The sequence below is a fragment of the Strongylocentrotus purpuratus genome, unplaced genomic scaffold (genome assembly GCF_000002235.5).
Source record: "Strongylocentrotus purpuratus isolate Spur 01 unplaced genomic scaffold, Spur_5.0 spur5_scaffold_7, whole genome shotgun sequence".
In the NCBI taxonomy this organism is placed as follows: domain Eukaryota; kingdom Metazoa; phylum Echinodermata; class Echinoidea; order Camarodonta; family Strongylocentrotidae; genus Strongylocentrotus; species Strongylocentrotus purpuratus.
The window spans coordinates 8,421,588-8,444,665 of NW_022145613.1; the positions used below are offsets into that span (position 1 = coordinate 8,421,588).

The window sequence follows — 23,078 nt, forward strand, 5'->3', positions numbered from 1 at the left end:
CAAGAGTGGATATATCTTCTTTTAATTACCATACTCATGTTGAATCAATCTGATATAAACTAATAGATAACCAAATTTCATTATAGTTTTAAAATAATTTTTTTTGGTGACTTTTGGCGCGGATTTACAGCTGTCCCCAATCCCCCCCCCCCCCCAAAAAATATATATATAAATCAAGGACACATCTGTAGAATATACTTTGTTCAGTTGGCCGTCCCGACAAAACCCCCAATCGGTTTTTAATGGCCATCCTTATTCCTATAATACCGTTTTTTAAAATAAATTTGTACTGTATTAAACTGTATATATACATATATATATATATATATATATATATATATATTTGTTTAAAGTCGTATATGCATGTATATATTTTATGTATTTATCAATGTAATTTAAATGTATTTGCTGGAATTGAAATAAAATGTTAAGGAAGGCTGTCAAGATAATCCATCCACCCCACCCCAATGAGGATTCCGCCCCTCCGTTCATACATTTATGGATACGCCACTGGGTTATGGGAGGACAAACTTGGATAAAAAAAATGTGTGAAAACTCCATGCTTGGTTAAAGCAGGGAGATGTCAGTTTTCTCCCTGGTTAAAGCACGAATTTTCTTCACTCGTCAATTGACTCATATTTCTAATTACAATATTTCCCATAAAATGTTAAACGCATACTAAAGTGCTTAAGCTCATTCTTCAGAAATTAAAATGGTGCCCCCCCCCGACACTTATATGCTTCCTTCACTCTCTGCCCAAGTTGCTGCATATACATTTTGTGCAAAGGTCTATAATGCCTCTGAGCGTTTATTAGGATGCAGCTAGTTTACATCTCAAGTGGCATGTCTAGGTATATCAAATCGCCAACTCGAGCTCTTACGTGTTTCTATCAAGAGGTCCTGAAGGTAGAGTGTCGCCTAGATGACTGCTGGTCACATCTAGTGGCGTAGCTACGGGGGGGGGGGCATGGGGCATGGGGCACGTTCCTCGGCCCCACTGAATGGCATATTATCTTATGTAATTTGGAATACAAAATGAAAGAGACTCTTTTCTTGACTTAAAGATGTTACCTGGGTGACTGGTGATTCAGAAATACGTCATTGGCAAGATAAATGATAATCACCGACTTATTGGTGGACGATAAAACTACTACGTTTCAAGAATATCGACAGATAATTAGCAAACAAATATATCATGAAACGAAGTGCCAAATCGACAACATTATGATAATTTGTCTGTTTATTATGATAAGTTGTTACTCCCTTTTATTTTTTAAAGGAGTGGAAATTGTATTTTCATGTAATTTTGTTTTTTCACGCCTGTAAAATCTAATTTCGTTTTAGAGAACATTCTTACAAAGAAACGTCTATATCCTTTACCTCAACTCTTTGAAAAACAATATTTGCAGAAATATGAAATCAATGAGACATCTAATGGTTTCGATTCCAAGAAGCAGTACCTGTTTATGGTTTTAAAACACCAAGGTAAATAACCGCATAAACAGGAACTAACAGGTCATTAACATAGGCATACGGGTGCACTTTTATCAGAGGGGCTAACGTCCCTTACCTGAATACAAACCTTTAATTTCCGAATCTCGTGACCGAATGAAGCAAGGGAGTATTTCGACCCTTTATTGTTTTAACGGTGTAATTCATAATACAAAATTGGTAGGTAATACATTTTTAAAAGGTGATCACCTCGCTGTCCGGCTGCCCGAATATGAGGCGGCCATTGTTTGAAAAAAATCGGGGTGGGGGCTGCAGCCTCCTCAGCCCGTTCCCCCTCTTTCGCCTTCGAGTACTCTAAACCGATAGGAAAAAAATATGCATCAACCATTACATTCGATGTATTACAAGTATTCAATGTTACTATGCATTTATTATTATCAAATCATTTATTACAAAATACAGACATATTCCTTACTCATGAGTAACATGCAAATTCAACAGGATAGATTCATGTTAGTGTTGAAATAGAACAATAAATGATCGAGCTGAAATGGGAAATAATTGAAATAAGTAATTGCCCGAAAACTGACCTTTCAGTTATCTCTAAACGAGGAAGTAAATGTTATCTCTGTCCCAAATGGCCACATTTTCTACTTCTGAATATCGGATGCAACGTGACCCATTGTAATTGATTGCACTCATGCAATGACATTGAAATAACACGCATTCTATTTTATTTATTTTTTTATTTTTCAGAGGGGGCGTCAAATATGATTTAATTTTGTGATTGCCCATATACACGGCCATTACCGGTCACCACGGCACACGCTCTTGTCTACAATATGTTATGCTATGATTAGACCACATTTTATATTAAGCACTGGTTTATCAATAGTTTATCAATATTGCTATAGGAAGTTCAAATGTTTACAAAGTTTACACTTCTTCTGAATTATGAATCATACAACTTCCAAGTAAAGTTATGACGAACTGGTCATTTTATGGGCTTCCAATGACATCATAGATACTTCTTCTAAACAGACGCACTCCCCAATCAGGAGTCGTCGTTATGATGTAATCATAGTTATTTGGTCTATGGCCCAATGTTTACCAACTCCCAGCAGAGGGTTTACTCATTAATTATAAAAGATGTTCACTTCAGGACTCCAGTCATGAGATTCAGAGATATTTATCAGAGATAGATCACAGAACTTTCAGATAGTACAGTCACCAAGGTGGCGTCTCACGAAACCGTCATAAGTACAAGTTCACCGACATCCCATTCAAAAGCGTGCATTTCAACGGGATGTCGTTGAACTTGCACTATTAAAATGACGGTTTCATGAGACGCTGCCCAAATCACCTACGAGACTTCAATTTGTCGCGTTGTAATATTTTTTATCAGAATCTTCATGTTATATTTCATCTGATTAAATGGCATGCTCTATATTATATTGTGATGAACTGGTGTCGCGCTTCTTTATATCTCTCTATACTTATAAAAGTAACCTGTGTCACATAATCCGATCCAAATACACAACAATAAAGTGAATAATTAAAATCCTGTAATTAGCATTATAATAAAAATACATATTACTGATCTCAGTCTACACGTAATGCTATTTGACAACAATAGTATTTATGCCTAGGGGCAGATGTATATTGAAAAATACTTTGGCCTAGATTCTAAAGTACAAAATATTATGAAAATCACCTCTTACAAATACATAATCTTGTTCCATTTACGTGCAAACGACTTTCAGATACCTAACGTAGATGGCGCAATTTTAGGACGTGGTCAGTACATTTTGAGATAGATGAGACATAAACTGATAAAGATAGTAAAAAGAAGGGTTTGTCCAAATTTAGCGAAAAGGTCGAAGACAATAAAGTGAATAATTAAAATCCTGTAATTAGCATTATAATAAAAATACATATTACTAATCTCAGTCTACACGTAATGCTATTTGACAACAATAGTATTTATGCCTAGGGGCAGATGTATATTGAAAATACTTTGGCCTAGATTCTAAAGTACAAAATATTATGAAAATCACCTCTTACAAATACATAATCTCGTTCCATTTACGTGCAAACGACTTTCAGATACATAACGTAGATGGCGCAATTTTAGGACGTGGTCAGTACATTTTGAGATAGATGAGACATAAACTGATAAAGATAGTAAAAAGAAGGGTTTGTCCAAATTTAGAGAAAAGGTCGAAGACAATAAAGTGAATAATTAAAATCCTGTAATTAGCATTATAATAAAAATACATATTACTGATCTCAGTCTACACGTAATGCTATTTGACAACTGTACAATAGTATTTATGCCTAGGGGCAGATGTATATTGAAAAATACTTTGGCCTAGATTCTAAAGTACAAAATATTATGAAAATCACCTCTTACAAATACATAATCTCGTTCCATTTACGTGCAAACGACTTTCAGATACCTAACGTAGATGGCGCATTTTTAGGACGTGGTCAGTACATTTTGAGATAGATGAGACATAAACTGATAAAGATAGTAAAAAGAAGGGTTTGTCCAAATTTAGAGAAAAGGTCGGAGAGAGGTAGGGGATAGAAAGAGAGAGAGAGAGAGAGAGAGAGAGAGGGGGAGAGAGAAAGAAAGAGAAATACAGAGGGAGAGAGTAACGAAGAGAGGGGGTGGGTTAAACATACCGAAAAACACCTAACGTGTGGTAATTACCATCTTTAATGGACTTCATTGATTCAGTTTCTTTTATCAACCAATTGACTACTGAATTATTTTATGTCAATAGGTTCAATATAGTAGCCAACCATGTTCCCGTAGGCAAGGGGTTAAAACAACGCAAACAAAATATACTCCGTTTTCTTGCAGTTTACACTGACCTAACTACAATAATATCACAATTAGGATCCCGTTTTAAAGTCACAGCTAGATACAATTGAGTATTTCAAATAGCGGTCAAACAAATAACTACTGTACTCGAGAAACGCGATATACGTTTTAACAACATTGGACATATCCTCTTAGCTTTTTCCTCAAAAGCCTTCCATATGAGAATGAAGGGAATCCTTTCTCTCTCCATCAAATCAAAACTTTCCTCCATAACTTAAACAAAAACAAAACCATGCTTTAAAAGAAGAATGATCAAATGTGGTCATTAATTTTAGAGATCGATTAGACCATGTCCTTACTTTTGCATACCAAGTCTTCACATTCTGGTATTCTATTCTTACACGGCGTCATTTGTAATGAATCTCGAAAATCCTTTCGAATCGACCGACAAGGAGCTATTTGAATACTGCCCTCTAGTGTGAGGGACAACATCATTGTTCCTCCTCACTTGGCTTAAATCTTCGGTGTGACGAGCAAAGTCTGAACATACGATGACAACAATGTTCCATACACTTGGCAAAGTTTCCGATTCGCAATCGTTTTCCAGACCTCCCCTTCCTTTCTCCTTCAAGATATGGAAACAATTCACGGTGCGTAGCAAAACGAATACACAACATATCCTTTTAATGTGTATACCGATCATGGCACCCGCAGTGTTCACACGTTATTTGATGTCTTTTCATTGTTATTGCCGGCCGAGGTCAATGCCCTCTTCTCGCCATCGTCTCCGTTATCGTGCCGTCTTTTCCCGAGGTCGATCATTTTTATCGTTTCCTCCTTGGCAGGTGGGGGCTTCGGTTTCGTCGTCGTCGTCGTAGCGGGTTTGCAATTTTCAGTAGCGGTATTCGACATCGTCCGCATGGGACGTCCCTTGTATCCACCCTGTTTCCGGTCTGAAACACACACAAAAGACAAATGAGATGGTGATATGCGAGTGTTAACCCCTTGACTCCTCAATTCTCTGATCCCCATAGGCTTAATACAAGGACCACCCGGTTCCAGTAGGCAATGGATTAACAGCTGTTGTGATTCCCAATTGCATATTTCACTATTATTGCATATAGGGTAATGAACTGCAAATTGGTTCCCTCTTTTTGTCTTGATATTAGACTTTTAACATAGGCTACGTTGGACAAAAATAAGAATCCATGTTTGCGTGGAAACTTTAAAAAATGAAATGACAATCTTTATAGTCAAAGTTTAAGTTTGAGGCATATAATAGCGTGCAGAGAACGAAATGTAGGTTTTGGATAGGGAGGTTCAAGGATTCGTCAAGGAGTAACCAAAATACATTTTGCTTAACGAAGGAGATTCGGATACGGCAACCATTGTATTATTACTGGGCAAATGACAATGAGCTTACATTGATTATAATTTCGCTGACTACAATACATGGCACAATTCACATGATTCATGTCGATATCCGCAGTCATTGCTGCATGGTCCAATGCCCGGATTAAGGAGGGTTGGACGTCGAGTGAGTACCACACGCGGCTCCAACACCGACCCTCATTCCAACAATGCCAGCTACACCGCTGATACTACAGTAACTGTCATCATTATCATCTTACCTGAGGAATTGTTCATGACAGTCTTGTATTCTGATGTAACTGTTGTAGAGGGGTTGATGGAGAACCTCTGTATTGCCCGACGGACGGTGATGGCGCTGCCTAGGGTGTAAAGGATCGGATTGACGGCCGAGTTGACCGGCATCACAAACACAGCTACCCAAGCATACACCTGTAAGATACGAAGAGGGCAAACACGCCGTGTTGTACTTTGTTAATCCAAGCAATCTTTCAATTGTTATCCATATAACATCGATTGTACTATGTATTCATGAAAAGCAAGACAGTATGGGGTATTTTACAAGGGCAACAAACGTGTGGTGTGACATACCTAAGCGTTAGACACATTGGCTGGTCGTACCAAGTGTATGTTGGAGTCCATTATTCCAAGTAAAATATTTATTCAATGATTAGTCAAAGTTTGTTGACTAAAATTGGGGGTGAATAATTGAATAGAAATTCAGACATGAACAATCAAGGAACAATCAATTAATTATCGATGAGAATACCCTTTCTTTTCTCTGTAAATAACTTTCTAAAACTTTTCTCTAACATTGCACAGTATACACCCTTAATATGTAACGCCAAAGATTTAACCTTCATTAACTTAATTACCGAGGAACCGTTAAAAATACACCAGTCTCAACTAAGCAGAATTTTATATATATTCACTTACAGAGGTCGGTACATACGCTCCAGACAGTGAGGCCAAACCTAAGAGAATAATGGGAACCCAACAGCAGAAGTCCGTGAAGACAATCACCGACATCCTCCTGGCCATCGAATCGCTTCCTTTCGACTTCAGCGACCTCATCGCTGCCTTCTGGGTTTTCCTTGCGACGTTGAACATGACTCCATACGACACCATAATCGTTATGAAAGATACGAAGTTTAACCCCAGGAATATAAACACGGAGTACTCCCATCCACTGGGTTTATCCGGCGTTATGTGCAGGGCTAAACACACACCCGACCGTCCGTAGAAATTGCCAAAGTACGCCACTCCGCACAGAGGCAGCGCGGCCAGAAACGCGACAAGTCCCCATGACACGCACATGACCCAGACAGCGCGCGTGAACTCCATGTCTTTGATCCGGAAGGGAAAGACGATCGAAGAAAGCCGATGGAGGGTGATGATGGTGAGACTGAACACGGAGAGCTCGCTGGAGAATGTGGAGAGAAAGCCGGCAAACTTGCAGAGACCACTGTTACGCCATGTTTTGTCGTGAACGATGTAATCACCGCGGTAATAGGCGTCGACGCCGGCGATGATGAGGAGGTAGATGCCCATTAACATGTCACCCACGGCTAGGTTGGTTATGAGGAACGAATGAACCTGTGTGCGGAAACACAAGAGAGGGGTATGATTATTTTCATCAGTTAGAAAAAACTTTGCCATGCTTCGTCATTTAGGCGTAAACACCTTATCGGCACACCTTATCGACATTATCATATCGGCACACCTCATTGGCACATCTTATCGGTACACCTTATCAACTAAACCTTATCAGCATAGAACATAGACGCAACTTATGACCATACCTTATCTTCACATCATATCAGCAAACCTCATCGAAACACGTTACCGCCATCCCTTATCAACACACCTCATTGGCACATCTTATCGGTACACCTTATCAACTAAACCTTATCAGCATAGAACATAGACGCAACTTATGACCATACCTTATCTTCACATCATATCATCAAACCTCATCGAAACAGGTTACCGCCATCCCTTATCAACACACCTCATCGACATTTATACCTTAATGCCTCGACACATATCATCGGCACATCTCATCGGCACACCTCATCTGCAAACATTACCGGCACACCTTATTGGCAGAACCTGTCGGTGGGAGATACTAGGAAGCTTTACTGATATGCCAAAGAAGTCCAATCGGGAAATGTCATTGTTTGTTTGTCAATACAGGCCTTTTCCCTTACCTTATTGTCTCGTTTGCTATTGACCCTCCACATGATGACGACCAAGTTTCCAATCAAAGCGATCATGCCGATAATCCAGATGCACATGCGCAGTATGGGATTTGACATGAGATCCTCGCAAGATGAAAACTCGTCCGGTAGAGGAAGACATTTAGACACGTGACGGGCCATGCAGCAGAAGCGATATTCGTCTGTAATTCTATAAAATATTCAGGCAAAAAGATATTGAAATATATCGTGTAAACTGATTTATTTTTTTAAACGAGTCCACATAAAAATAAACAACAGAAGGAGTCGCTGGACATAAGATTGTCTTGCCATTTTGAGTCGGCAGTATGATGATAGTGATGCAAATATTGATACTAATAATAAATATAAAGACTACAGAATAATTATATCTTTGTAGCAAATAGCCCAAGAAATGATTTGTAAGCATTTATTATTCTAATTGTACAAGGCAGTAATCAATAAAAATTTACTCACAGCTCTTCCAAAAGACGCAGGTTGAAAGTTCGTCTGCTCACGACCTCAATCGCATTTTCTGATATGTCTCTGAAATATGGATGATTAAAAATGATTCAACAAAAGAAAAAACTTTTATTTTGCCATCTCCCTCAACGAAAATCTTCATACATTACAACGGCAAATTAACAATGAGGTAATAAACACGTAATTGGAACGCTTATACAATTAGTTGCATTAAGGTTTTAAAAGCATCATGTCAAATTGAACGGTAATGCCGGTTCCTTCGCTAGAACCTCTTAATTTAATTGATGACGATGATGTTGCAGGTTGATAAGCACTGACCAAATTATAACAAAGAATGCCATGAAATTTGAAGGAGTATTGAAGGTTGCACAAATGTCAATTCTTTTTTAACTCAAGGGACATACGAACAAAGAGAAACCACGACATTCTCAGCATGTTGTATCTAAACATCTTAAAGGGTATTAGACAGTTTTACTCACAGTTTCTTGAGTTGATAAAGACCATAGAAAGCGCCATCTGGTACCATAACGATGTGATTGGCTGAAAGGTCTCTGCACGTGACATGGACAAAGAATACCATTAAGATTCTAATCGACGCTAAACAAATTTTATTAAAGGTTTTATAAATCTCGTTAACGTCTCAAAACGTTTACTTCTGTACGTTATATCAAGAAGAATACTCTTTGATGCTATTCATTAGGTCAAATGCGCTTGGCTAAAAGATGTTACATTCAATAGATTATCAGGAGGATAGATATATATATACTAATCACCTAATTTCACTTCTTACTGTATACTAACATTGTAAGCTCGCTCATGTGAATTAAAACCAACTACGACAACATCCCATTGATATCTTAAGTATTACAGAGTGGCGAGTACTGTGAAGTGAGCATTCATATAATTACAGTCGCCAGCTTTCAACATTTGTATTTTCTTGTTCCTTCCAAAAACGTTAAAACTATTTTTTTTAAATTAACAAAAAAGTAATTGATTGTCTAACTAATTAAAGTTCTCACAATCGTTATTACCACTCTGCATCGGGTACTAAGAAATTAATATGAGTTTTCGTTTCCACTTCTACCACATTACCAATATATCAAGCATTGGAACAGAAGGGCTAATCATGGATACAAAAATACATTCGGTTTGTCTTTTCCAACTGAAGATTACATCTTTTTATTCTATCACTTAAAGTACTAATTGTAGTAAAACATAATCTATACTCACAAGAAGTGAAGCCGGTATAGTCCAACGAACGCAGCATTTGGGATCTCCGTCAAATTCTGGTTACTTAGGTCTCTGAAGAAATATAATAGGTATCGAAAGAGTTTGATAATCAAATGTGATAATTATCTACTTGCTTAAAGTTATGAACAAGACGGGCTGTGCATGTGCGTGTAAAATTGTTTTCGTGGCATCAGTGAGTAGTCTGTGCATATGAGGAAAGAATATTGGAGGATTAAAAAATATAGCGCTCAACCAAAGACCCTTAGTTAGTTGCTAAGTTTACAAAGGCAGTGGTGATTTTTATTGAAAATATGGAATATACTTCTGTTAAATCTACAGCAATACTTTTGGAGAATTTTGTATATTTTACTATAAATGATTGGTATGCGTCTATAGCACTGGAAACAAGTATATCTAAAGAGGTCATACTTAATAATCTAATAATATTCGGTTCTTGTATAGTATTTATGCGCTTCCAAAGAGCTTTGGAAATTATTACCAAATAGTTTTAGCTCCGGCAGTCATAGATATCTGGACCTCTAGGAAGAACAGAGCCATTTTAATAATGGCTCTGAAGTTTCCAGCCGTTTTTTAATTCTTGATTTGTATTATTTGTAAATTGTATTCTTGTATGTATTGAATTTTTATACGGAAAATAAAACCAAACCAAACCAAACCAAACCAAGCGCACAGTGCATTTCAAGGAATAATCCTACCAGGTACCCATTTACATCACCTGGGTCGAGTGTGGAAAATTTGCTACTTACAGCGTTGTGATATTCCTTAGCCCTTCGAAAGCATGAGGCTCTATTGCGTGGATGTTATTTCCTCCAAGTCGTCTGTCCAGATTAAAAAAATAAAGAAGCAATGATGAAAAACGAGGATAGATCATCAAAAATCTTTGACATTATAGTGTTTGAGTGTTAGAAGAGAATTAGATAAAGTTGAGTTCTGGTCATGCGAATGCATTGTGAAAGAAACGGTGTGGAATCGATCAGAAATAGTTGCTCTTGTAGCAAATAAGTATTATTGTACTGCAAGGTTCTATAATCATCAAAATGATAAGAAATTTGACCCAGTCAAGTAAAGTAACCAGCACTGTACACAGAAACATGTGACACATTTAGAATATGGAGGTATTTGAAGAGCCATGGTTTTCAGGGAACTTTCTTTTCTCCTGATGTTCTTCCACACTTGCATAATAACAATGATAACGCTCACTAATAATTTGTCACCTCTCCTCAGAACTCAATCTTCTCGTTAAGAAAAGGAGCACGAATTAACAATACGACGTTATTATCAAATTTTGTAAAACGTTATCGGATATAGAGAACCATTTACATGTATAAGATACAAAATGCAAAGCGTTTTACAGAACCGCCGCGGTTTTCCTTCATCGTATCTGAACAAGGCGTGTCTGTTTACGCTCTTGCACTGTTTATTCTCCCGTTTATTTCCTCCCTTCAAACCTCTTCATTTTCCTAATCTTCTTCTTTCTTTGGTTCAAATTTTACTCATCTGTATACTTCAAATTCTTCCCTATTTTCAGTCTAATGTTGTTTGATACTTTTGCTACCCTTTTTGGTGTTTTTCATATCAATCTCGGAATAAAAAAATAGTTCGTAGACTTAGTTATTGGACTACAAAATCAAATCAAAATCAAAATCAAAATCAAAACTAATCGAAGAGTCCGGAGATTAAGATTTTCATATATTGAAATAGGATCATATACTCACAGGGTCTGAAGGCCTTCCAAACCGTTGAAAGTCTGTTTACGAATCACTCTGAGGTTATTGTTCTCTAAATTCCTGTCGTAAAACACAAAACAAAATGTACGTAACTACATATCGCTAATAACTCAGAAGAAAAGAAACACCTCAGACAAGACAATGTCCTGTTTTATGTTCAATTATGTAAAATGTACATTATGTTTCAAACTTGATGGGCCTATGCAGTTGGTCGTCGACTGCACTAATAAACGACTCGATTTACAAACTCTTCACCTTACTGCAAATGTCTTCTTTTTGTTTGATGAGAAGAAAATCATAAAATAGAAAAATAGTCATAATAACAACCACAGTTTGAAATCGATTGACTCAGTGACATATTTTAATGTTCATCGAAAATGTATATCGAACTTCATATTAAACATATTTTGCTAATCATTCAGGATGAAGTATATTTTCAAAGATGGTGCACGGTGGACAAACAATATTGCAAGGATATATTTATTCACACGAGAATATTTATATCGACCAAGGCACAACCATAAAGCACTAGTAAACAAAAATCATAAAAGAAACTGGAAGGGAAAAAAAGATAAATAGAAGAGGAGAGAAGGGTGAAACTAAAAAAAAAAGAATGAAAGGAACTTGTAAAGGAATATTTATTACTTACAAATATCTGAGGTTGGCTAAACCCTTGAAGGTATCATTTCCGATGTCATTTAAGCTATTGTTTGACAAGTCTCTGCAAGAAAGAATGGAATCAAATTCTAAAAAATAGAAGTGAGATATTAAGATGCTCATGGCTAATCAAGCAGGCATATGACTTACACTTCAGAACCACTAACCGTGGAAATATGAAGTGCAATAAAGGATGTATGAGGTTTGAATGTCACCCCTTGGCATAACGAAGCAGACAATGATCTCCAACAGAGAATATGCATTCATGTAGAAACTACTAGAGAAAAAAACACAGGCATCAAATGTTTTTTCTTTTTAACGTATTGAATATTTCCTGCACATTTCCTGCACGCCAACGAAAAACAACAAGTAATGAAAATTCGGGATCAGTGGAAGGTCTTAATTGGAAAGCTATTATGTCAACGAATAGTACTATCAGTAAATGTTAAAAGCCAAATAAAAAATACTCACAATCGAAGCAAACCGGGAAGCCCAGAAAGGACCTCGTTTGAGATTTGAATCCTGTTCCCACTCAGATTTCTGTAAAGATCAGGAAACAGATTATATTGTTATCATTAGTATTTGACGTCATCTGTACATTGAAGGCGAAAATCGAACTGAATCACTGCAACCCTCGCATCTCTCCTCCTGGTATATCTGACTGGGTGAGTGCAGATGGACCACTACACCGATGTTTCCTCTACACTTATACGAATAAAGTAATGGGATCTTCACGTGCAAAGGTGGTGTCTCTCCTCTACACAGGGCCTGTCTTCAAACGGCCTATCCGAGGGACGGAGTGTTTCCCACTGTACTGTCTGCGTCTATGAAACGGGGGAGGTGCCTGTTAACACACAGGGCAGGCTTCAGTCAACTACCTGGGTTGGATTCGAACCCACGAATCAACCGTCGGACGCTTTATCAACTAAGCCAACTCACCTCCAATGTGAGTTGGTTTCGCGGTAAAGTTTACTCGGTCAGCTCTTTGTTTTCGATTATCAAACCGACACTGACGAACCCAGGTTCATGTCTTCGGATGGTGACGTTAGAGGTCGGTCCCATACATAAATAATCATAACTTTTTTATATCCGTCTGTAAAAACCTAATTATACATACACACAGAAAATGTGTATTGCGATAAATTACTGGCACTTGGTGCCCTTTGCAATCTAGGACACAAGCACAAATTTTGGACACATTTTCCAGGACAAAAAAGATATATTGTCGATGACCATGACTAACTCAAATACACAAGCAACCGGTAATTTTCCGGAGTACAAACTCAACTAAATCAAATCAATTTTATTAAAAATAAAAATCTAGTTCTTCATGTCCTTTTTGTTGGTCGTTTGGAGACGAAAAAAAAATCAAGATTTATTCTATGAACACTTACATTTCCGAGATCTGTTCTTCGACGTAGAAATTATGGAAGGATTCAAGTCCAGCGTTGATGCAGCTCATCTGTGTATGGTTGCATATACACATAAGTGCAGGTCCGCACTCGTGAGCTAAAAGGTGGAAATACAATAAAGGATCTGAATACTCATATCACTTTTGATTATAAAATATCATGATGGCTAGGAGGTAACTGTCTTAAAGACCGTCAACACTACTGGGCCAGAAGGGATTAGACCACACAGCGAGGTCACCGACAGGTGGCTATCTTATTATCTCAGTTCTCAACTAACATAAGAAAAAGAGATCATGGGGGACCAACAGGCACCGATCGGGGAAGTTTTCTATATCGAGGGAGCAAGTAGCTACAAGTAGGACAATGGGGCTTTAAGATTTGTTCAGATATGGCGCGCTACACTGCCGCAAAAAAAAAGCCACCGCGGTTGTGTTAACGCGTAGAACGGCTAGCAACTGCGCGCAACAAAGGACTTGCGCATAATTTTTTAAGTTCGGTGTCGGCGTTGGTGGTGTTGAGGAGCGCGGAAAGACTGCTGAACCGAGCTTCAACACCGATGGTCAGTTTAGAATCACGATACCGATCAAGTTATTGTTAGCTAAACACCGAGTGATGTCACACTTTCACGCGAAAAGTCTCGACGATGAAAGTGAAATCTGTGACAAATAGCATTCAAATTTCATCATACAGACTCTAAAATCTAAAAGCATATTGTAAAAAAAATAGAGAAAATACAATTTCTCATAAATAAATAAACAGCTCCTATGATTTACAGTAATTTTGTCCGTACAATTGGTTTTAACGTGGCGTGATCGTGAGATTCATGACAGATTCCCGCATTGTTAGCTGCGGTATGCGTCAACACAAACACTAACACCGAACTTGAAATGATAAATTTACCAATCCTAAGGGCCATGGGCGTAGATCTGTAATTGATACCTATTGTTCAGGGGGGGGGGGTGATCTATTCATTCACTTCCCTGAACAATAGGTATTACGTAAGGATTGACGCCCATGCTAAGGGCTTGTGTTCAACAGACGATATTCAACACCAGCCCTCAACACAGACTACCGGAAACGCATCATATTTTCCGAGGTCAACCTCAACACCAGCATGATTTCAAGAACAGTGTTGTGGCTGGTATTGGTGTTTTCACGACACCAACACCAGCTTTCGACACCGAACTTGAAATCATCTAATGAGCTCGGTAAGATAGAGGAATATGACGCGTATTACACTTTACGTCATCACAAAATTATAACAAAACTCGGTTTTACCACCTCATATCTGAACGAGCCATTAGGCTTAGTATTATAGGCTTAAGGTTAGGTTTAGGGTTTGGTCTCCAAATGCATATGTACGAGACATGTATCTCAGACGCAAATAACAATGCCAGTATACCATGCAAAGATCATACATTGAGTATCATACTGTCTGCTTATCAAAAACAAAATTGGAAGTTAAGAAAGTACTTACGACAGAAATCTTCATCTGTCCAGTAGGGTAGACAGTCAACAGCTCCGTTGCATACGTCACTCATATTGACACAATGAGCATTACGGCATTTGAATTCGTTCTCGCGACAAGTCCGGTTTGCTGAACAAAACAGTAACAAAACAGATATCAATTAGTATGACAGATACGATCAATAATGCCACATCGTGTGTACGATCCTGTAATTTTATAATGAATTTCATAAATTCACTATAAAATTATCTAACACAAGTCATGTGCAATTTTTCAAATATATTACAGTCATGCAATCTAAAAATAATATGAAAATATTCTATCTGCAATAATGCAACGATAATCATTTCATGCTATTTTAATTGGTAGATCAACATTGAATGAAATAAGTTTCTTTATAAATTTGGGAAGTATTAATACCAGTATTTTAATATTAATAGAAGAGGTCGTCGTCGTAGTAGTAGCAATAGTAGGGGCTTTTAGATTTGCACGAGGGGGAGAACGTGGACTGCCCTTTTAGGGCAATGTGACGTCCTTTTAAGGCACTGGCAGTGACGTCACATTGCCTTAAAATGGCAGTCCACGTTCTCCGTCGTGCAAATCTAAAAGTCCCTGGTAACAGTTGTTATCGTCGTCGTCGTCGTCGTAGTAGTAGTAGTAGTAGTATTAGTAATATAAGTAGTATCAGCACCCGGCCCCCCCCCCCCCACTCAGTGTTATTTAGGGTACGCATATGCTCGTACCCTCTTTTTGAAAGCACCCCCTATCTGAGGACTGCCAACATTTCCAAACCCCCCTTTCGCGGGCTTTTCGCGGGCTTTTCCTGCCTTGGAGACCCCCCTAAATCAGGAAAAATGCTCAATGTACCCCCCTTAATTCGGAATATTTTCTCAGGAGTCCAAAGAGATGAGAGAAAAAAAGAAAAACACCCCCTTTTTAAAGAAATCTCAGGGTGGAAAGTCAAATACACCCCTTTTTTTACAATTCTCGGGCCGGACTTTGTCGCACGAAAAATACCCCTTTACCGGACATTTTGGCAACACGCATGCGGTCATTCCGACCTCTGAGTGGGGGGGGGCCGGGTATCAGCAGCAGCAGTAGTCGCCGGCTAGATTGTTGAAAGCTGTCAAAGTTGGCCTTGATAACCGAAAATTATACTGCAGTTATAACATAACGTTGATACTCATGCTATCATCTTAGGACTTTAATATCGACTACATAACTGAGCAATAATAATCAGCATGGCTTACCACAATCATTAAGATGTGAGCGATCCTTGCATCCTTTCTTCATCGTAGAATCAAAGAAACACACTTCATCTTGAGGTATACACTGACCGCTGTGACATCTGAACTCACCCTCCCTGCATCCAAAGATCTTATAGTCTGGACAAGTTACAAGAGGAACGACATCGGAGTTTATATATGGGACTACTAAATACTTTGTAAATGGTGTGCTAGAGAAGAAGTTCCTAGTCACATACGGAACAAGAAAATCACATAGACAAACATAAAGTGACTTGTATGTCACCGAATTGAAATTGCTCGTGGAAATAGGCAACACCACTTTGTATTTTTTAAAACTTCTGTCAGTGCGTGTGTCAGCAAACAGACAGAGGAAGGAAGAACATTCAAAGAAAGACAGAGCATTATGGTAAACTGTTTGCTTGAAATCTACCACTACCATTTCTCCAACAATTTGGAATGAAATTCAATCGCAAGGGGGAAGACTTCCAAAATATGGATGAGTCATTGACCGTTTTATTGGGCATAGCTTCTGGTATAAACTGATTCTTAGTCATTACCCTATAGAGCATAATGCCACATTATCTCCATTAACTGCAGTAAACATGGTAAAATAATTCAGCCGATAACTTGAATACTTTTTTAATAGAAGAGGTGAATAATGTCAAACCAATGCTCTCACAGGTCCTTCATAAAAAGCTGCGGTTAAAACAGTAATAGACCATAAATGTGGTTTCAATTAATATCAGCAAGTTAGCAATTCCAGAAGAAAAATATGGGTGCCTTGGTCTTACCGCATTCGTCTTCATCAGACGAATCCACAGTTCCATTGACGTAAAAACAATCTGGTGTGTAATCACACTTCTGTTTCTCAGGGATGCACTGTCCACTGTGACACTTCCAGGTTCCCGGTAGACACTCGAAAGACTCTACATGGGAGAACCAATATCAATAAAGAAAATCAGAATAATTTGAATAATTATGGTGATGAAAAGTCCGAAGTATCGACAAGCTCAATAAGATATTAAAGCACCTGAATAAAAACGATAGGAAATAGACCCCAGCTGCTTCGCTTCATTCACGAACAAAATGTGAGTCATTATATTTTGGGGTAAATATTCAACATCAACACTTTTGCAGGGACTTAGATGACCTACGCCATTGTTGAAGCAATAGCCGAGTAAACCATGTTAATATTAGGAATGCTATGACGTTATGATTGTTTCTTTTTTTATACAGTGGTTGCATAATAATTACGTAAAGTGTCTAGAGACTGAAGTGGAATCAATTCCTAAATATGGGCAAGTGAAAACGTCATGAAGGTCGAAACTACTCTCCTTTGTTATTGAGTATGTAAATATCTTCATTTCATTTCCGAGCCCCGCAAACCCTCTCTCTTTCCAAAGGGATACTCCCTTTTCGCATGTTTATCTCTTCCCCTTCTTTTTTATGTTGCTTTTACTTATTTGCAGACAGTGTTCCTGAATTTTGATATGGGGGTGGTGGTGGTGGTGGCGGTAGTGGTGGTGCAAGAGGGGGTTCATTACAAATTAGGATGAGTTGGTCACAACTTACCACAGTTGGCTTCGTCGGAGAAATCAAAACAATCCAGTTGTGCGTCGCATCGGCTTGTTAGGTCGATGCACCTCCCATACGGGCACTCGTATTCTACCTCGGGATCACAAGGGCGAGTCGCATCTGAAAAAGCGGAGCAAAAAGAGCCGGAGAGGGATAAATTATTTATTTGAAAAAGATGTGTCCTGCCGCATTCAGTTCAGTAGCAGAGCCACTAAAAGTATTAAACAGGTGCAACGATTATGATATTAGAGAAGTTTGCAATAGGCCAAATGGAAGCTGACTATTTTGCCTATTTTGCCATTGAAACGTTAATGATACTCAAAACACAATCGCAAAAAAAATTCAAGATGTTAACACAATTTTATTGTATTATCCTACAGAATATTGCTCGAATTACTAAAAATTTCATTGTAATGTTGGTACACATGTACGTGTTGATATTTAATTGAAAACGCTATTGCAATTGCCTTCGGTAATTTTTCAAAATTATTTGCTTTAAATGCATTTCTAACGAGGGATATTCGAAGTCAGTTCGTGTAATTCTATATCTATCCTCGTGAGAAAGATGATGCATAGGTGTCCATTTCCTTTCGATAATTGAATCTTATTGAAGTATTTATTTGAAAAAGTGTCTATCAAAATAGCTTCTAGTTCCAAGATTTGTAAATCTTTTGCATTTTTTTCTTCAAATCTGTTATCAGTCGGACCAAAGGAAGGAAGCTTGGGGTGTATGCATTCTACCTTAATATTTATAAAACCCAAGAGTTTTGGCTTTTCGTTTGTCTATTTGTATGTATGTTTGTTTATATGTTTGTTTTTCTTTGCAATTAGCAACATAGACAAATTATGTAGGGTGCTTACTGCAAGTCTCTTCATCGAAGCCATACATGCAGTGTGGTCGTCGGTATCTGTCACACTGTACTTTCAGCGCAGGCAAACATCGAGGATCGTCGGCGCCATCTTTGATATCACACATCATGTAAGGAGGATTACCTTCCGAGTCACAGTGGCCCGTTGTGTTGCCTGGCAATTCTGAATAAGATGGAAAAGAGGGTTAAAATATGCAAGGTTTACAGAATGGCCGAACACATCAACAACAACAAAATTAGGAAAACTAGCCAATGTCATTTTTCACTGGTTAATAAAATCCCCATACTAAGAGATAGCTGTCCGGGGAAAGTTGTTCAAAAGTTAGCTGTTCTAAGATAGGAGTAAATGCTGATGTCCTAAAGGTTAATGTGTATGAGCGATATAGTCATATACAGAATGTAACATACGCTAACATACGGTAACATATAATTATGATCTCCCAACAGAAAAGGTGTGTAGCTATTGCATCGGGGAGGCATCGAACTTTGGGACATTCAAGATACATTCAAGATACATTCAAGTACTTTCATCAAATTGACTGAGCAGTTTATCATGGTTACTCAATATTGCATTCAAAAACGAAATGAAATAAAATCCCCATATTTCTTCCCTGAATACGTTCGTTTCGTTTCTCTTGGTTATAGGCAAAGGCAGCACAACCCATTGCAATCAGAAGTTGATAACATCGCCATTCCAAACCGACCAAATTTTGGCCTGAAGAGGTAATGTAATTGTTTGATCGGTCTGCTGTTGGTATGCTGTTGGTCTTGTTGGTGCAGACTGAGGTATTAGGGATGTTTAGATTTGCACGTCGACATAGTGGACTGCTACGTGTGACGTCATTTTAAGGCACTTAAGGCACTGGCGCAGTGCCTTAAAATGACGTCACACGTAGCCGTTCACTATGTCGACGTGCAAATCTAAAAGTCCCTATTCCTGAAGAATAAAGGTGAACTTACGACAGTTGAACTCATCGGCTTTGTTGGGACAGTCACCAAATCCATCGCAGATGTATTCTTTCCTGACGCACCTCGATGGTTTGTTGTTTGCTATCTGACAGAGGATGCCATTCGTCTCATAATTACACATGTCTTCATCCGCTGCAAAATTGAAAGAGTAAATAAGCAGGAAAAAAATCAAGCAAGAGAAAATTAGTGCATTTAGCAGAAGCAGATCAAGGATTTTCGGGAAAGGGTTTGCTAAGAAACCGTAAAAAATCTTAGGACAGCGTAACCGACATTCATGAAGTGACTTATGGGAATAATCTTGCAATGATGGCAGATGTATTACCTCCACCCAATATAAACGACATGGGAACAGTAACGAAGGGGTGCCTATGGCCAGGGATTTTTTCTTTTGGCGGGGGGCGTGGGCGGGGCAGCACCCTCCTATCTAAAGATGTGTAATTTCTAATTAAAACGCAACATTAAAGTTCCCTCATTTTTTAAAAAGATATTGATAACATTCTTACTACACTAGATGCCACTTACCGCACTCTTTTTCGTCATCGCAAGACAAACAATCACAGACACCGTTGCACCGCACCGAGGGTCGCAAGCACTTGCCATTAGGGCACCTGTATTCATCCGCGGTACAAACACAGTTGGTTTCATCTGCTTCATTATCAGGACAGTCCACAAGGCGGTCACACCATTCGTGTTCGTAGACCTTTTTACCATTCTCACAGAGAACGAAATGTTCTGAGGATTTAAGAAAGATTTTTAAAAAATACAGTTTAAAGTGGTAGTTGTATTATAGATCATTCAGTGAATGCGAGAAAATTGTATGGCATATTTCTAAACAAAAGGGGCCATATACGACCCCCAAACTTCCCATTTTTAACCCTAATATGCAAAGTGGAATAGTCTGTAGGGATATTATCATTCATTGCATATGTATAATAATTCATCTTTTAGTAGTCCAGAGATTTACAGATTACGATCACGATTTTGAAGGTTAACACACAAAAGACATCTTAATATTTGTTTTAAAAGAAATTTATGTCAAGTGTATCAAGTCTAGTTGCGCACACAGTTTCTAAGCAGCGGCAAACTGAGCAGCGTGACTTAAAGGTCACGTGTGTTCACTGATGCGGAACTTGTATCTTTAGCGGAGGACTTCCGTTGTCCTCCTTAAACGTCCGTTTTTACCGAGTGTTCACCTTACCTTCACCACAGCGTGCCTCGTCGCTCCCATCAATGCAATCCTGACTCCCATCACACACAAACCACGTGTTGATACACTGCTTGTTAGAGCACTGGAATTCACCTTTCCAGCAATCCGGATGATCTATAAAGGTGAACAAAGTAATTATGTTATTGAGTCTGAAACAGATATCGGTGACTAAGTGATCAGCCCTGTGCTCCAGCAACTGTAGCTCCAGGCTCGATGTCGTCAAACATCTAGGATTAACGCGTAGGTTTCGACTGAGATAAGGTTTGGGTTTAGGGTAAGGGTTAGGTATAGTGCTGGTTCCAATGCTGAAGTTAGGAAATCGGTTAGTGTAAAGGAAATTGATCGAGGAAACAATTGTCGCATGAGAATGGGTCGCACAACAAGGTGACTTTGAATTTAGTCTCTCAGTACTAGCTTTGATTTAGAACGGGATCAGAATCAAACGCAATACTCTTTAGCATATTTGAGCCAGCCTTGATCAACTTAATCCATTCATGACTTCATGTTATAAAGTAAATTGGATGTGGACAGACATTTTAATCACCATAAGTATTATTGTGTGCATTATTGCTTATTCAAAGAACTTTTATCTTGAAAGGGGCACTGTATTTCTCATATACGGACAATCTCTGTACGAATTCGTCATAATTAATAATCTTCATTTTGGCTACTTACAGCATAAATCTTCATCCGAATTATCTCCACAGTCATCCACGAAATTACACCAGAGGTGTTTAGCTATGCAGTAATGATTCTTGGTGCACTTCTCGTATCCTTCTAAACATGGGAACGCCTCTGCAGACAGAAATTAGATATACAAAACGATAATTATTTACGTCTACTTTATATACATCAAAGTATATATAAAATCTATATGACTTAATATTTTGTAACGAATATCACGTTACAAAACCTCTCAAATATAAATGGTACTTTCAAGCTCAAGTTCAAGTTCAGTTTATTTCACATCCAATAAAAAACTTACATCAATTAACATTCAAATACAATGATATAAAATGCAATATATGTAAAATATGATAAGAACAATTACAAGAACAACAGTAACACTACAAATAATTAATGGGTGGAGTAGGGATGTGGGGGACCAGAAAAGGCCATTGGCATATCTAGGCTGGTCCCCTTTTTTCTACAACCCCAAAAGTAAAATCTTCAGTAATTAAAAGCAAAATATTGACAATATAGACATTACATTAACTGAGACATACATACACATAAAGATAGGACAGGCAGAATTAATAAAAGTTAAACAAGTATATTGTAACTTGATACTTGTTTGTGTTTAAAATTACGCTTAAAACTAGACAATGTTGGACATGCTTTGAGAGAATTGGGTAAGTTGTTCCAAATAATGGATCCTTTATATTTTATTACTGTTTTTGACAAATTATAGCGAAATGAAGGAACATAAAGTGTGTTTGAATTTCTAGTACCATATTGATTTATATCTCCATTAAAAATAAAATAATTATTAAAACAATCAGGTAAAGTAGTTATATAGTACATGTAAGGAAACATAAAAGCTCCAATACTTTTATCATATAAATCAATTTTTTTTTAAAAGTTTAACTTAAAAAATAATGTACCTGTATGTGCTCTATAATATGACTTTCTTATAACCCTTACGGCTCTTTAAAAAAAAGCTTTTGAAGCAAATACGAAGCGCAATTGCCCCATACAATAATACAATAATTAAAATAAGGCAAAATCATAGTGCTTTACAAATTTACAAGTATGCGCAATGGAAAAATATCTTTGAGTCTATTCAAAACGCCAATGACCTTTGAAAGCTTTAATTAACATAATTAACATTGCAATAAGAGTGCTCGCATTTTCCAGTTTATTATTTTTATTTCCTTTAAGATACAAGTATCCACAAGAAAAAAATTAAATATTGGATTGTATTGTAGTCTGCAATCGATTTGGTATAAGAAATGGGAAGAGCAGGTGCGAGAGAAAGAGAGTGAGATGGAAAGAAAGAGCGGAAGAGACAGGCAATTGGTGACAACTATATATATGATTATATATGGAAAAACTAAATTGCCCACTCAACAAAAAAAAAGAAGGAGAGAAAAGACCCCTGCCCCAAGGAAAAGAAAAGATAAACTCACCGCATCCGTCCATATCAGCGCAGTCTACTTCACAATCACAGTTCGTGTCACATCGTAGTTCTATTGGTATACAAGAATGACTGCATGGGAACTCATCCTTGGCACATCCTGTACAATAAAATTACAAAATAGAGGATCTGTCTCAAAATACGAAAATCACGATGTTTGTAAAGACTTTAAAAATATGGATCTAAAACAAGTCTAATTAATATAGTCAT

At 37.8% G+C, this 23,078-nt stretch overlaps 1 protein-coding gene across 1 annotated transcript; it reads right to left on the bottom strand.

The window, feature by feature from the left end:
- Positions 1 to 1,851: 1,851 nt before the first annotated feature.
- On the bottom strand, positions 1,852 to 22,963 carry LOC584366 (G-protein coupled receptor GRL101). Its single transcript, XM_030974624.1, has 22 exons — positions 22,861 to 22,963; positions 21,407 to 21,526; positions 20,723 to 20,845; positions 20,047 to 20,256; positions 19,516 to 19,656; positions 18,548 to 18,718; positions 17,684 to 17,806; positions 16,903 to 17,037; positions 16,115 to 16,249; positions 14,874 to 14,993; positions 13,379 to 13,493; positions 12,456 to 12,524; positions 11,977 to 12,048; positions 11,316 to 11,387; positions 10,347 to 10,418; positions 9,580 to 9,651; positions 8,829 to 8,900; positions 8,344 to 8,412; positions 7,861 to 8,059; positions 6,587 to 7,246; positions 5,914 to 6,082; positions 1,852 to 5,235 (listed from the first exon to the last, which is right to left on the bottom strand). The coding sequence occupies exons 1-22, from the start codon at positions 22,871 to 22,873 to the stop codon at positions 5,000 to 5,002; spliced, it is 3,168 nt and encodes a 1,055-aa protein (XP_030830484.1). The 5' UTR covers positions 22,874 to 22,963; the 3' UTR covers positions 1,852 to 4,999.
- Between the last annotated feature and the right edge of the window lie 115 nt (positions 22,964 to 23,078).

Excerpts from the sequence above, each read along its gene's own strand:
- LOC584366 (XM_030974624.1), bottom strand. Across the intron at positions 19,657-20,046 it reads CGATGACGAAAAAGAGTGCG|CGGATGAAGACATGTGTAAT; the intron begins GTAAGTGGCATC and ends TCAATTTTGCAG. Across the intron at positions 8,413-8,828 it reads CTTTATCAACTCAAGAAACT|AGACATATCAGAAAATGCGA; the intron begins GTGAGTAAAACT and ends TCCATATTTCAG.